Source organism: Oryx dammah, unplaced genomic scaffold, assembly GCF_014754425.2.
Source record: "Oryx dammah isolate SB20612 unplaced genomic scaffold, SCBI_Odam_1.1 HiC_scaffold_2, whole genome shotgun sequence".
Lineage (NCBI taxonomy): Eukaryota > Metazoa > Chordata > Mammalia > Artiodactyla > Bovidae > Oryx > Oryx dammah.
In genome coordinates, this window is record NW_024070186.1 from 102,677,963 (window position 1) to 102,692,242 (window position 14,280).

Here is a 14,280-nt window from a genome sequence, read left to right on the forward strand (position 1 = left end):
CCATTGTTTTGCTAGGGCTAGTTAATAATTTTATTCTTTGAAATATTCCTTTGTATCCTTGCATGTGCAATTCTCATTCATTCAAACTTAGAATGAGAATTAGGTTTTCATTCACTACCCCTCAAATTTTATTGGTATTTTGTTGTATTTGTAGTAACATTATAGGTTAATATCTTTCTACTCAAGACCAAATAGGCTTTTCTGTTATGTTCAAGTCTTCTTCACTAGTAACCTATATTAGAATTTAAAATTTTTCTTCAACTACATCTAGCATATTATAGTTATATTTATTGTAATTAATTAGATTTATTATATGGCCCATTATAAATGAAATGTTTTTCCCCTTTATCTTTTGACTGGATAATGTTTTATATAGCAAGATTTTTAGATATAAATGTTATATCCAGTGTAATAATTCTTTTTATCTCAAGTAATCATTATACAGATTTTTTAAAAAGCATAATTGGTCTGACTAAGCACAGTTTCTGGATCTCAGGTCCTTACATTCTTGATCTATCCAAAGTTTTCCTTCCATAAGGGATATTCTTGGCCCCTTAAACTTCATTATCTTCCTCTGCCATCATCAGTGTCCATTCTTCCTTTGATCTAAGAATTGGTGATTAATAAATGTTAATGGTGAGAAGAAGTCAGTGCCTCTGAGCATTTTTCTGGCAGACATTTAGAAAGAGTCTGAAGTGGGGGACTTCTTTAGAGAATGGTTTTTGAAAATTTTAACAGAGTATTCCTCATATTTCCTAACTGAATAATCCTCAGGGCTGAGTCCTCAGTATCTCAACTTCTCTTTTTACTCAGCATAAGAAATCTCAGCTACTCTAATGGTTTCAAGTAATACTTCCAAATGAATAAGTCCTAAATTTCCATGACTTTATTGAACACCTATTATCTAACTCTAATTATAAACTAGAAATTTTCTGTTGAAAGTCTACATCGATGTGTTTGAAAGAAAATTAATCATAACCTCCCTGTTCCTGTCAAGGCAGTTCATTTAGGCTCCAGAGGGGTTTTATAGTGAAGACTAAGGGATAGAGACTAAAGCAGTGACTAGACTTATGAACTGAGTCAGCATGGGGACTGGGGAAATAAAGGGGAGTAAGTTTAGGGGAGGAGATTCATCTTGGTACCAGATGACTCTAGGAGGAAAGAATGTAATTCTGTTACTCTTAAATACGGATTGTAGCAAGATGGCTTGGGGACCACAGAGACAATTCACTTCCATTATTAGACCTTGGGTACAGTTTTTAGGCCCATTGGCTCAGCTTTGAAGTCCACTGGCAATTTGGGCTTGACTGGGACCAGATAAGCTCAGGGACCAGAGTGGGATAAAACTAGCAGCAGAGAGTACGGTAGATGCAGGTTTGAGAGACAAAAGAGACAAGAACAGAAAAGGGGGTAGAGGCAGTGGCAAGTACAATGCTGGAAGACACAGCTCAATATCTTCCTTTTTCTGCGGACTACACTTTACAGCTATCACACCTACAACTCCTCTTACCACTTATTCTTTACTTATTTCCCTCTTTTGTACATAGAATTTCTTTCATTTTAACAATACCCAGAATGTTTCATTTTTCCATGGCTTAAAACACATTCTTCATCTAAATTTATCTTCACAATATTCAGACATGAGAAGGAAAACGTGCTGTGTGCTAAGTCGCTTAGTTGTGTCCAACTCTTTGTCACCCGTGAACTGTAACCCACCACATTCCTCTGTCCATGAGATTCTCCAGACAAGAATACTGGAGTGGGATGCTATTTTCTCCTCCAAGGGATCTGCCTGACCCAGGGGTCAAACCCGAGTCTCTTTCGTCTCCTGCCTGGGCAGGTGGGCCCTTTTACCACTCGTGCTCCCTGAGCACTGGTAGAAAACTGAAAGTGACTTCCCAGCCTGTGCCAGGCCTCAGCCGTCCCTCAGCAGTCTCTCTCACAGTCGAGAAGGAGAATACCCTTGATACTATTTTACTGATGAGAAACTTGAGTCTTACCGAAGTAATAGTTCTATGTAGTTACTAAGTGGTGAATAAAGCCTAGAACCCACACTTCCTGATTGTAAGTTCCTTCCATTAAGCCCCACTGCACTACTCAGTAATGTAGGGGTGTGTGTGTGTGTGTGTATACATGCTCAATCATGTCTGACTCTTTGTGACCCCGTGGACTGTGTCCTCTAGGCTCCTCTGTCCATGGAATTTTCCACGCTAGAATACTGAAGTAGGTTGCCATTTCTTTCTCCAAATATAGGTATAATTTATGGCTAACAATATGGCAAGGATTACCCTCTAAAATATTGTCTCTGTCCTTTACAGAAAAGTATTTATCTGAATGGTAGTAAGCAACAATCCCATCAGATACTAACCGATGACCTTGGTCTTAAAATTGTACAGATGAATTAATCTCACTGGCTTTCTATTCATATTTAGCCTATAGCTGTAAGAGGTTTAGAGGAGCTTTCTAGGAGCATATGTTAACCTCAAGTTTTAGTGAAGTGTGAGAGACTAAATTCAGAAAGACCTTACATGAAAATAGAGAAAAAGCTATAGACTGTGAATCAGGATGGGGACAAGCAAATCTGTAGTGGGTGATGAGACAGCAGTTCCTGCTAATGAGACCTGTGGTACAGAAAACTTACAATGGAATACCCATCCAGTCTGCAAACACTGCCTGAGCTCGACATGCTTGGGTCTGCAAGGTCTGAATCAAAAAGTCAGTCGACATGCTGATCAATTCTGCAATACCATGGACTAGAACAAGGTAAGAACTTTTGCTTATCCTTTGGGTATGGTTCTGCATTTCCTCCTTTTTTCAATAAATAAAATAGCCTGAGGCAAAATATGTGTGTTCCACCGAATTGTGAGGTCTTCAGAGAACCCGCAGCTTATAGGCAAGTGAGTCATTAAACACATTTAGCACTGCCGGCATGAAAATAATTGGGAACTAGCCTCTCCGCCCTTGGAAATGTTCTGCATGTGGGGAATTATTTTAAAACCAAATTAAATCTCGGCATGGAATTCTAATGCTATCGTTTAAACAAATCTAATAAGTGCAGATTGATTTACAAAGACTGTTTTCAAAGAATTTAATGCATTGGTGACATTTTATAGAAAAGCAAATTACAGGAACCTACTTTTAAAAGTGTGATTGCATCTGGATTGGCAGATAAAATCAATACAAATTAGCCAACATGTTGTTCATACTCAAATCAAAAGTTAGAATGCTTCATAATCCTTTCCTTTTTTTCATGTCTGACCAATTTACTTTGGGGAAAGCCAGAAAAAAAAAATACAGTTTTAAATTCAGATAAATGTTAGTTTCTAAAGATTGTTACTCAACTATTGTGTCAAATTTACGCATTCCTGAAGAGATACTGCATATTTAATTATATGTCTTAAAAATAGAAAAATGAGGAAAGCATAGGATAGGAAAAATAAGACAAAAAAGTAACAATCTGAAATACTGGGCTAAATTCTTCCTATCTGCTTTTACTTGTACATTTCAGTTGTTTTGCCTATAGATTTGTATATTTCAAATGTACTGATTCCATCTAGAATAAAAGGCAAGGGAAAATACTACTCATAGAAAAATAGATGACTTTAGAAGACTGTGCATGATAACAGAAGATAAAGAAGGGATAATTAACTCAGTACAGTTAAAGCTACTGGCTGTCCATTAGGATGTATGGAATCAAATACAGCTTTTAGAGCTTTTAAGCCAAAAAAACACAAAAAACAGATGACTTAGATGTAACAGCCAGGAATTTGGGAGTTTTTGTGGCAATGTCAGAAACAGAGTTTTTTTTAGGACATTTTTGTCCTTTGTTCTTTGTTTTCAAATATGCATTAATGACATGACATGCTTATCATGACAGTGTTTTCTTCCTCATTAATTTAATTTAGTGTAGATGGAAGCAAACCGAGCTCTACCCCCAAGGAGCTTACAAATCAGTAGGAAAATGAGGCAGATTCTGCTTTTGTTCTTAACTATGAAAAAGGGTTTTGATATGCTATAGACTGAATTTTATAATCCCTTCTCAAATCCTATATTGAAACCCCAGACCCCAGTGTGATGGTATTTGGAGGTGAGGGATCTTGGGGGTGATTATATCATGAGGGCAGAGCCTTCATGAGTGGGATCCCTTATAGAGAGGCCCCAGAGAGCTCTCAGCCCATTTCTCCATAGGTGGACGTGGTGAGAAGACAGTTGGCTACAAACCAGGAAATGGGCCCTCAGGAGACACTGAATCTGCCTATTCCTTTGATCTTGGACTTTCCAGCCTAAGAACTGTGAGGAATACATTTTTGTTTAGACCTTCCTGTCTATGGTATTTTTGTTGTAACAGCCTGTTGTGCACACTGTTATGTTGTGTCTCTTTGCCTCTGCCTATGTTATGCCTTTCTCTGCATGCTGCTTCATGCGCCCACCCCCCATCATTCTCTGTGTCTAATTCATGTGGCTGTTGCTGACCTACTCCCTGTGCCTGCTGTGAGCTTCCCAATGGAAGTCTACTGCTACAGACTAGCTTTTCAGACTCTGTGGAGAGTATTCCTGAGAGTTTAGAAAATAAGCTATCAAGTATCAAGTACTTTAGTTATTTTTCAAAGGTGTTGATGTTATGTCCCAGACCAGCAATTTTGCTGTCAGCCCTGTGTTTGTGAAAGGACTGTGGGTGTCAGAGGTTTCTATGCAAGAACAAGAACATGGTGTCAAGGAAGCAGAGGCAGACAGTCGCCAAAGTGTCTGGGATGTGTGTGCCACTAGAGTGAGAATCCTGTCACTGACAGTTGTGGGACAGCCATATCAGAGCTCAACTGAAATGACTTGGAAGTTCTACTCTTCATGATTTATCATCGGTTCAGTTCAGTTGCTCAGTTCAGTTCAGTTCAGTCGCTCAGTCGTGTCCGACTCTTTGCTACCCCATGAATCACAGCACGCCAGGCCTCCTTGTCCATCACCAACTCCCGGAGTTCACTCAGACTCACATCCAACAAGTCGGTGATGCCATCCAGCCATCTCATCCTCTGCCATCCCCTTCTCCTCCTGCCCCCAATCCCTCCCAGCATCAGAGTCTTTTCCAATGAGTCAACTCTTCGCTTGAGGTGGCCAAAGTACTGGAGTTTCAGCTTTAGCATCATTCCTTCCAAAGAAATCCCAGGGCTGATCTCCTTCAGAATGGACTGGTTGGATCTCCTTGCAGTCCAAGGGACTCTCAAGAGTCTTCTCCAGCACCACAGTTCAAAAGCATCAATTCTTCGGTGCTCAGCCTTCTTCACATTCCAACTCTCACATCCATACATGACCACAGGAAAAAACATAGCCTTGTCTAGATGGACCTTAGTCAGCAAAGTAATGTCTCTGCTTTTGAATATGCTATCTAGGTTGGTCATAACTTTTCTTCCAAGGAGTAAGCTTCTTTTAATTTCATGGCTGTAGTCACCATCTACAGTGATTTTGGAGCCCAAAAAGATAAAGTCTGTCACTCTTTCCATTGTTTCCCCACCCATTTGCCATGAAGTGATGGGACCAGATGCCATGATCATTCCCATGATCTTAGTTTGCTGAATGTTGAGTTTGAAGCCAACTTTTTCACTCTCCTCTTTCACTTTCATCAAGAGGCTCTTTAGTTCTTCACTTTCTGCCATAAGGGTGGTGCTATCTGCGTATCTAAGGTTTGATATTTCTCCCAGCAATCTTGATTCCAGTTTGCCAGCCCAGCATTTCACATGATGTACTCTGTGTATAAGTTAAATAAGCAGGGTGACAAGTTAAATAAGCATTGATGTACTCCTTTCCTAATTTGGAGCCAGGTTGTTCCATGTCCAGTTCTAACTGTGGCTTATTGACCTGCATACAGATTTCTCAAGAGGCAGGTCAGGTGGTCTGGTATTCCCATCTCTTGAAGAATTTCCCATAGTTTGTTTTGATCCACAAAGCCAAAGGCTTTGGTGTAGTCAATAAAGCAAAAGTAGATGTTTTTCTGGAACTCTCTTGCTTTTTCTTTGATCCAATGGATGATGGCAATTTGATGTCTGGTTCCTCTGCCTTTTCTAAATCCAGCTTGAACATCTGGAAGTTCCTGGTTCACATATTGCTGAAGCCTGTCTTGGAGAATTTTGAGCATTACTTTGCTAGCATGTGAGATGAGTGCAATTGTGCAGTAGTTTGAATGTTCTTTGGCATTGCCTTTCTTTGGGATTGGAATGAAAACTGATCTTTTCCAGTCCTGTGGCCACTGCTGAGTTTTCCAAATTTGCTGGCATATTGAGTGCAGCACTTTCACAGCATCATCTTTTACGATTTGAAATAGCTCAACTGGAATTCCATCATCTCCACTAGCTTTGTTTGTAGTGATACTTCCTAAGGCCCACTTGACTTCACATTCCAGGATGTCTGGCTCTAGATGAGTGATCACACCATCGTGATTATCTGGGTCATGAAGATCTTTTTTGCATAGTTCTTCTGTGTATTCTTGCCACCTCTTCTTAATGTCTTCTGCTTCTGTTAGATCCGTACCATTTCTGTCCTTTATTGATTTATCATAAAGATATTTATGATTTCTTTCTCTTTTTATGGTTTACCATAACGATACCATTTTGCTTAGGAAGCAAGTAAACCTACTCAGTGATGATTAATGCCACAAAAGTTGTGGGGATCTCAACATAATATCAAGTCATAAAATGAGAAGAGTAAGAATTGCTCATTATCACGTGATAGCAAGAAATGATATGCAGTTATGCATAGGAAAACAAAAAGCCATATATTTAATTAGATCAATAAAACTATCAGCTGTCCAGAAACCCAGAGGATTTACTCTTTCAATGGCGCTCCTCTGCAGTTTTACTATTCTGGATGGAAATCGTTCTAGAAGACTCCTACTTCCTCAAAGTGCTGGTAAACATTTTCTTGATATTAGCCATTATTATGAACATTGATGTTACATTTAGGAAATGCCAAGAAGTACGTACGCCTACTAAAGTTGCTGTGGCTACGTTTCATAATGTCAGAAATCCTGAAAGTACATGCTTTTGTTGTGTTTGCTTTTCTGCCCCTTTCCCTGCTGTCAAACATACCATACCCAGCTTTCTGATTGTTACACTAAAAAGCTTCCAATATTTTTCTCCCCTGCCATTTCTGACTGGCTTTGGCTTGTACTCAAGCCTATTAGAATAGTGCTTAGAGTAAATAGATTGTGAAATTTAGAGTTTTAAGTTTATTCCTTTGGCTAATCACACTCCATTGTAGGCTGATATTTGACACTCAGTAAAAATTTTGCGGTTCAGTCGCTAAGTTGTGTCTGACTCTACGGCCCCATGAACTGTAGCCCGCCAGGCTTCTCTGTCCATGGGATTTCCCAGCAAGAATACTGGAGTGGGTTGCCATTTCCTCCTCCAGGGGATTTTCCCAACCCAGGGATTGAATTTTAGTATAACAATGGGCTATGTAGAGAACAAAATTTACCAGAGTCACTAAAATGAAACTTCTGACTTTTATATTAATCTACAATTGTTGAGAGTAATGAGGAAGACTAGTGGTATACTGGGAAATGTTAACAATTAGTGTTCTCAGGGGAAATAGCCCTGGTAACATTTGCTGGTTTCCATGGTATAAGTATGCCCACCCTGGCCAATTTCAAGCTAACAATCATTTAATACTTGGCTTGCAAATTTTCTGAAAATTTAACTGTCAGCCCCTACCAGCAGGTACTCCAGCACACCACTGGGATGGGTAGAAGAGTCATAGAGTTAAATCCTTGTCATTTTCTATAACAGGAAGTAAATAAAGTCTAACACTGATAAATCAAGACATAAGCAGAATAAGTATCTCAATTGTAAACATGTAAATAAAAGGCTAGGAAAAAAACAAAAAGTTCAAAGTTTTAAAGTATAAGGCTTTTAATTTTAGATATGTACATGTATGATATACATGATAAAAATTTTAAAAGATTTTTAAAATTTTATAACAAAAAGAAATGGAATAAAGGTATTATTATATTAGCCAATCTTTGTAGGTGAGGTCAGTGATAGAAATTGCTCTCCTCCAAACTAAGGTCTGTTTCTCAAGGCACGATATAGATGCCTTCATTTCTACCACTAGGAATTGTCCCTTCCATTATGGAAATCCTGTGGATTTGAAGCTGAGGGTGGTGGTGTTCAGTTGCTAAGTCATGTCAGACTCTTTGCAACCCCATGGACTGCAGCACACCAGGCTCCTCTATCCTTCACTATCTCCTGGAGTTTGCTCAAATTGATGTCCATTGAGTCAGTGATACTATCAAGCCATCTATCCTCTGCCTCCCCCTTCTCCTTTTGCCTTCAATTTTCTCTAGCATCAGGGTCTTTTCCAATGAGTTGGCTCTTCTCATCAGGTGGCCAAACTACTAGAACTTTAGCTTCAGCCTGACCCAAACTTGGTAGTGAGTAACTTCATCAAAACATGAAGTCTCCATTAAAATATACAACACAGTAAAATCATGTAATAAACCCACATAGGGTGAGACAGCAGGACTTGAAGTTAAGTGGGCTCCAAGGACTGACCAGGGCCACCTCCTTCCCCACATGTACACCACTGATTTGCTAGGGAGAATGAGTGTTTATCTAACAACTCCCTGCCAAAGCAAAAGATGATGGAAGGCTGATGAGCATTTGAGCTGGGTCTAGGCCAGCACCAGTATTCCAAAAACATCGTGAAAAATGTTATTGCTGGCTATCAGTTCCTAAGAGGCTGTGAAAGTGGACACGGCTGCACTGTTCTTACCTGAGTATCCACATGCTTCACCTGGAGGTGGATGCAAAATGCCCAGTTCCCTGGAAACTGCCTCCTAGACTAGACATGAACCTGCACCCTGGGATCTAAGCATCCAGCGTGGGTGACACTGAACTTCTTAATACTTCTGCTCTGCTGAGGTCCAGGCAGAGCCTGGCAATGAAGGAGAGCTTGCACTGCTATTCTCCTGTGCTCCTTTCATTCCAGCTGCACTGCTTTCTTCATGCTACAGCGGCAGTTTGCTCTACTTCATTTCACTGTTCTCTTTTTAGATGCAAATGATGCATGTATTCATCCTAATGAAACAAAAGTGCAGAAATATGAAGAATAAAAATGAAAAATGAATCATCCCCTTTAAGGCCCACATATTTCCCGAGATGAAGCACCAAGCACAGTGGCATAAAGTGGATGTTGAACAAACATTTACTGAGTCACTGAATAAAATAACAAGGGAAGTGACAACTCTAGTAGCCTTTTATACATGGACCTCTTTCCATTCCTCTCTCTCTCCTTCACCTTCCCCTCTTTTCCCCATATTTACACCAAGGAGGGCTACTGTGTCTTCCAAATTTTAACCTAGTGATCAACTAGAGTGATTATCTCAATTATCTCACAAATTGTAAATGTATTTTTTATTTGTGTAGCTGGTAAGAATTTCAGCTCACACACTCAGGCATTTGAAACATGTTGCTTTAGTTTTCCATAATTAAGTTCTATTTTCAGTCCCTGTTTTACCTAGGAGATTTCTCCCTCAACTTTTCAGGGTTGCCTATGAACCCCAAGGGTGCCTCTAAAACTCAAGGAATTAACAGAGGGCAGAGGAGCATCTGTCCCACCCTTGTGTTTGCTGAGACAGAATCTCTCCTCATCTCCTGCTTCACGTAGAAGGTCACTGTCTCCACACGGCTAGGCCTGCTGTGTCGTATTCTCTCCCTTAGCTCGTCTCTACTCTTAGCCACGGAGGCCTGTTAGGCTGGCTCAGGATTGTCTGGCCGAACACTCCTCACAGCCCTTCCTCCCAAGCTCAATGTGTTCTACCCAGTAAATCACAAGTGCTTCTGAAACTATTAGGTAGCATTTCAGGGGCTCTGAAGAGCTCTGGTCATTTGTGTTTCGGCACAGAAAGAATTTAGCTGGAAGAAAAGTCATAGACAAGTGATTTATTAGACTAAAGTGAGAGGGTGCTGTCTTGAGTGCTTCATGACTTACATGTTTGTAATCAAAGAAAGTGGGGAGGGGAGAAGACCTTCTTCATCATTCTTGAGTGGACATTACTCTTTCATCATCAGCTTCTCCTCCTGAGCAGGGGAGTTTTCTTGTCCCTATATGGTCAAGCTAGGTTCACAAATTATTATTTTTTTTAATTTTATTTATACTTTATTTTACTTTACAATACTGTATTGGTTTTGCCATACATTGACATGAATCCACCACGGGTGTATACGAGCTCCCAATCCTGAATCCCCCTCCCACCTCCCACCCCATATCATCTCTCTGGATCATCCCCATGCACCAGCCCCAAGCATCCTGTATCTTGTATTGAACATAGACTGGCGCTTCGTTTCTTACATGATAGTATACATGTTTCAATGCCATTCTCCCAAATCATCCCACCCTCTCCCTCTCCCTCACAGTCCAAAAGTCCGTTCTAAACATCTGTGTCTCTTTTGCTGTCTCGCATACAGGGTCATCATTACCATCTTTCTAAGTTCCATATATATGTGTCAGGATACTGTATTGGTGTTTTTCTTTCTGGTTTACTTCACTCTGTATAATTGGCTCCAGTTTCATCCACCTCATTAGAACTGATTCAAATGTATTCTTTTTAATGGCTGAGTAATACTCCATTGTGTATACGTACCACAGCTTTCTTATCCATTCATCTGCTGATGGACATCTAGGTTGTTTCCACGTCCTGGCTATTATAAACAGTGCTGCAATGAACATTGGGGTACATGTGTCTTTTTCAATTCTGGTTTCCTCGGTGTGTATGCCCAGCAGTGGGATTGCTGGATCATAAGGCAGTTCTGTTTGCAATTTTTTAAGGAATCTCCACACTGTTTTCCATAGTGGCTGTACTAGTTTGCATTCCCACCAACAGTGTAGGAGGGTTCCCTTTTCTCCACATCCTCTCCAGCATTTATTGCTTGTAGACTTTTGGATCGCAGCCATTATGACTGGTGTGAAATGGTACCTCATTGTGGTCTTGATTTGCATTTCTCTAATAATGAGTGATGTTGAGCATCTTTTCATGTGTTTGTTAGCCATCCGTAGTCTTCTTTGGAGAAATGCCTATTTAGTTCTTTGGCCCATTTTTTGATTGGGTCGCTTATTTTTCTGGAGTTGAGCTGCATAAGTTGCTTGTATATTTTTGAGATTAGTTGTTTGTCAGTTGCTTCATTTGCTATTGTTTTCTCCCATTCAGAAGGCTGTCTTTTCACCTTACTTATAGTTTCCTTTGTTGTGCAGAAGCTTTTAATTTTAATTAGATCCCATTTGTTTATTTTTGCTTTTATTTCCAGTATTCTGGGAGGTGGATCATAGAGGACCCTGCTGTGATTTATGTCGGAGACTGTTTTGCCTATGTTCTCCTCTAGGAGTTTTTATGTGTGCTGAGAATATGTCCTGATTTACTGAGCTCACTGGGCAGGGTTTGGGCCTCATGCTACAATTGTTTTATTGTTTGGGGTCATGTCTCTTGGTTAGGTTACATGATTCTGTTGCTGAGCAAGCCTGCTTGGTTTTGTGATTAAGCAAACTTTCTTTCTTGAATGATCATTAACTTACAGGTATTAAAAAACAGAGACATCACTTTGCCGACAAAGGTCCTTCCAGTAGTTATGTATGGATGTGAGAGTTGGACCATAAAAAAGGCTAAGCACTGAAGAATTGATGCTTTCAAACTGTGGTGCTGGGGAAGACTCTTGAGAGTCCCTGGGATAGCAAGGAGATCAAACTAGTCAGTCCTAAAAGAAATCAACCTGAATATTGATTATTGGATATTGGAAGGACTGGGGATAGAGCTGAAACTCCAATGCTTTGGCCACCCTGATGCAAAGAGCCAACTCATTGGAAAAGACCCTGATGCTGGGAAAGACTGAGGGCAAGAGAAGGGAATGACAGAGGATGAGATGGTTAGATGGCATCACTGACTCAATAGACATGAGTTTGAGCAAACTCAGAGAGATAGTGAACAGGGAAGCCTGGCATGCTGCAGCCCATGGCGTTGCAAAGAGTTGGACACAACTGAGCAACTGAACAACAACTCATACATTTTCTATTTACAATCCCCTAATGATTTTAACTATTAATCATCAACATTTAATCACCTACTTTGTTCCTTTATTCTTATTGCTTCTACCCTTACCTCTGCCAACTGCACCTGATGTGTCTCTCCTCTACCCTTCCAACTAATCTGCACCCTCACAGAGAAGTGCCTTTCTTCCCACTGTCTTGCAACTCTCCTTTCCTTCCCTATTTGTCACTTCCCCTGCCTATGGAATTCTTATTTAACTTGAGAGTAGCTAGGAGAAACCAGAGAAACTAACTCTAATTATGTGTTCTTCCAAATCTTTTGTTTATGGCATAAATTTTATGCTTTGAATCCCAAATGGCTTAAAAGTTGAAACTCAAGAGCTAAGAATGACCTCTTGATTTCTGCTTTTCTGCTGCACTGTCTTATCTCTCAGGCAGTGAATGTCTTTACTGAACATGGGAGGGCTGAATGATGGAAGGGATTACCTGGAGCAAAGTCACATCCTTAATACACCATATTATTAACTCACTCTATTTGCAAATATTTTATTGACCTCCTGGGAGGCGTGATGTAAGGAAGATAGGCACAAAGATGAGTGGTAATTGGTCCCTGTCCTCAAAGGCGTTTACAATCTAGCCAGATGACAAATGCATCCTCATAAAAATAAAAGTTAGTGAATAAAGAATCAAAGATTGAAAGAAAAGCATTATACTTACTCTCTAGCTTCATGGTTCATGATGGGTCTTGGGACTATAGGGCTGCTTTTAAAACTTGTCCAGCCTATTCTTAGGCAACCTGACCGGAAGGGCCAGAGAGCTCTTCAATTCTTTCCCAGTAGTTCAATTAACAGGAGAAAAATCACACTCAAGTTTTGGAGGGTTGTGGAGGTGGGGGTGAGTAAGTAGGTAGAAGGCATGATTTCTGTGCCCTGAAAGAGTTGATAATCTAGTGGATAAAAGTCATGTCAAAATGAAATGCCTTAAGATGAAAATAAGTCAATATAATACAGTAAACTATAGCAGGGCTGTGCTATTCAAGGTACATTTACTGAGATCAGAAAATGCATTGAAAACCAAGTTGTAGAGTTAGGAAAGATTTTGTGGAGGCATTTTGAGATCTTCAAAGAAATGAAAAGATTGAATTATGCTAATAAAAGCTAATGCTTACTGAACATTTCTGTACAAGTTACTGTCTTAAAACACTTTATTATTTTATAAAATTCTCACAACAGTAACACAAGAGCAGGTACTATTTTTATCATTCCCATTTTACAGATCAGGACACTGAAGCACAGAGAGGCTAAGTAACTTGCCTAAAACTACACAGCAGAATTGGAATGCTGACAGTCTGACACCAAAGGTTGCCCTCTAAATTACTCTGGTATTTCCCACCTCTTACAAAATAGTTGAGTATTTCATCAAAGAAAACAGTTCAACTTAAAGTGTAAGGTAGAAGAGAGATGGGTCAGTGAGGACCTCGCTAAAGTAGAGGGTTACTGTGGGAGCATGACTGGGGAGCACACCCTCCAGGCACCTCACCTCCACCTTGTGCTCCGTGCAGACAGCCAGTCAATTTCTGGGACTACACTGATTCTAACATCATGGCTGAGAAATGAGGCACGCAAAGCACCTAAATGCCAGGGGTGATTTGCCTGGAGAAACTCAAAGCAGAAAGCCAGCCCTCAATCCCTGTGGCTCCTGGTCTGCATTCTTGTTGCTGCTGTAACACGTGTGAAGGGCAATGCATAGCCCTCAGGGCCACACCTAGGCACCTGGGTATGAAAGCTTAGGCTAAATCCACTTCACCTGCCTTCTCTAATCAAGATCATTTTAAAACTTGCATGTCCTCCGAGGCGCATGTAGCCTCAACAATAAGATGTTTGCCTGAGTTGTTGTCCAGGTTCTTGGAGTCAGATGTGCCTGGTTCAAGCTGAGCCATTAAGACTAGCGAGGACCACTGACCCTCCAACTTGGCATGTGTAAGTATCCGCTCAGTGACCTTTTGAAGGTGTAGAGGCCCGAGCCTAGTTACGCCTGTACAGAACGATGATGACGCACTTTTTCCCACTCACCTGTCCCTACTTTCCCACACTCCTCACATCCCAGACCAATGACGTGCTTCTCTGGCCTTCGAAAGAAAGATTTGAGCTCTGTGTTTCTGTCTCTTTGTTCTGCTCTCTTGCTGCAAATAATTCTGTTTGCCTCAAATCTAGGCATCATGGCTTGCTGTGCTTAGGGCAAAATAAACCATAGTGG

General features: G+C 40.4%; 1 protein-coding gene across 1 annotated transcript in view; it reads left to right on the plus strand.

Annotated features, from left to right (window-relative positions):
- The first annotated feature begins 2,565 nt into the window (after positions 1-2,565).
- The window catches only part of GUCA1C (guanylate cyclase activator 1C), a 38,786-nt gene continuing 27,071 nt past the window's right edge, over positions 2,566-14,280 (plus strand). Inside the window, 3 exon segments of the mRNA XM_040265678.1 lie at positions 2,566-2,620; positions 2,623-2,677; positions 2,679-2,763. Of these exon segments, the coding sequence (XP_040121612.1) occupies positions 2,566-2,620; positions 2,623-2,677; positions 2,679-2,763 (195 nt within the window).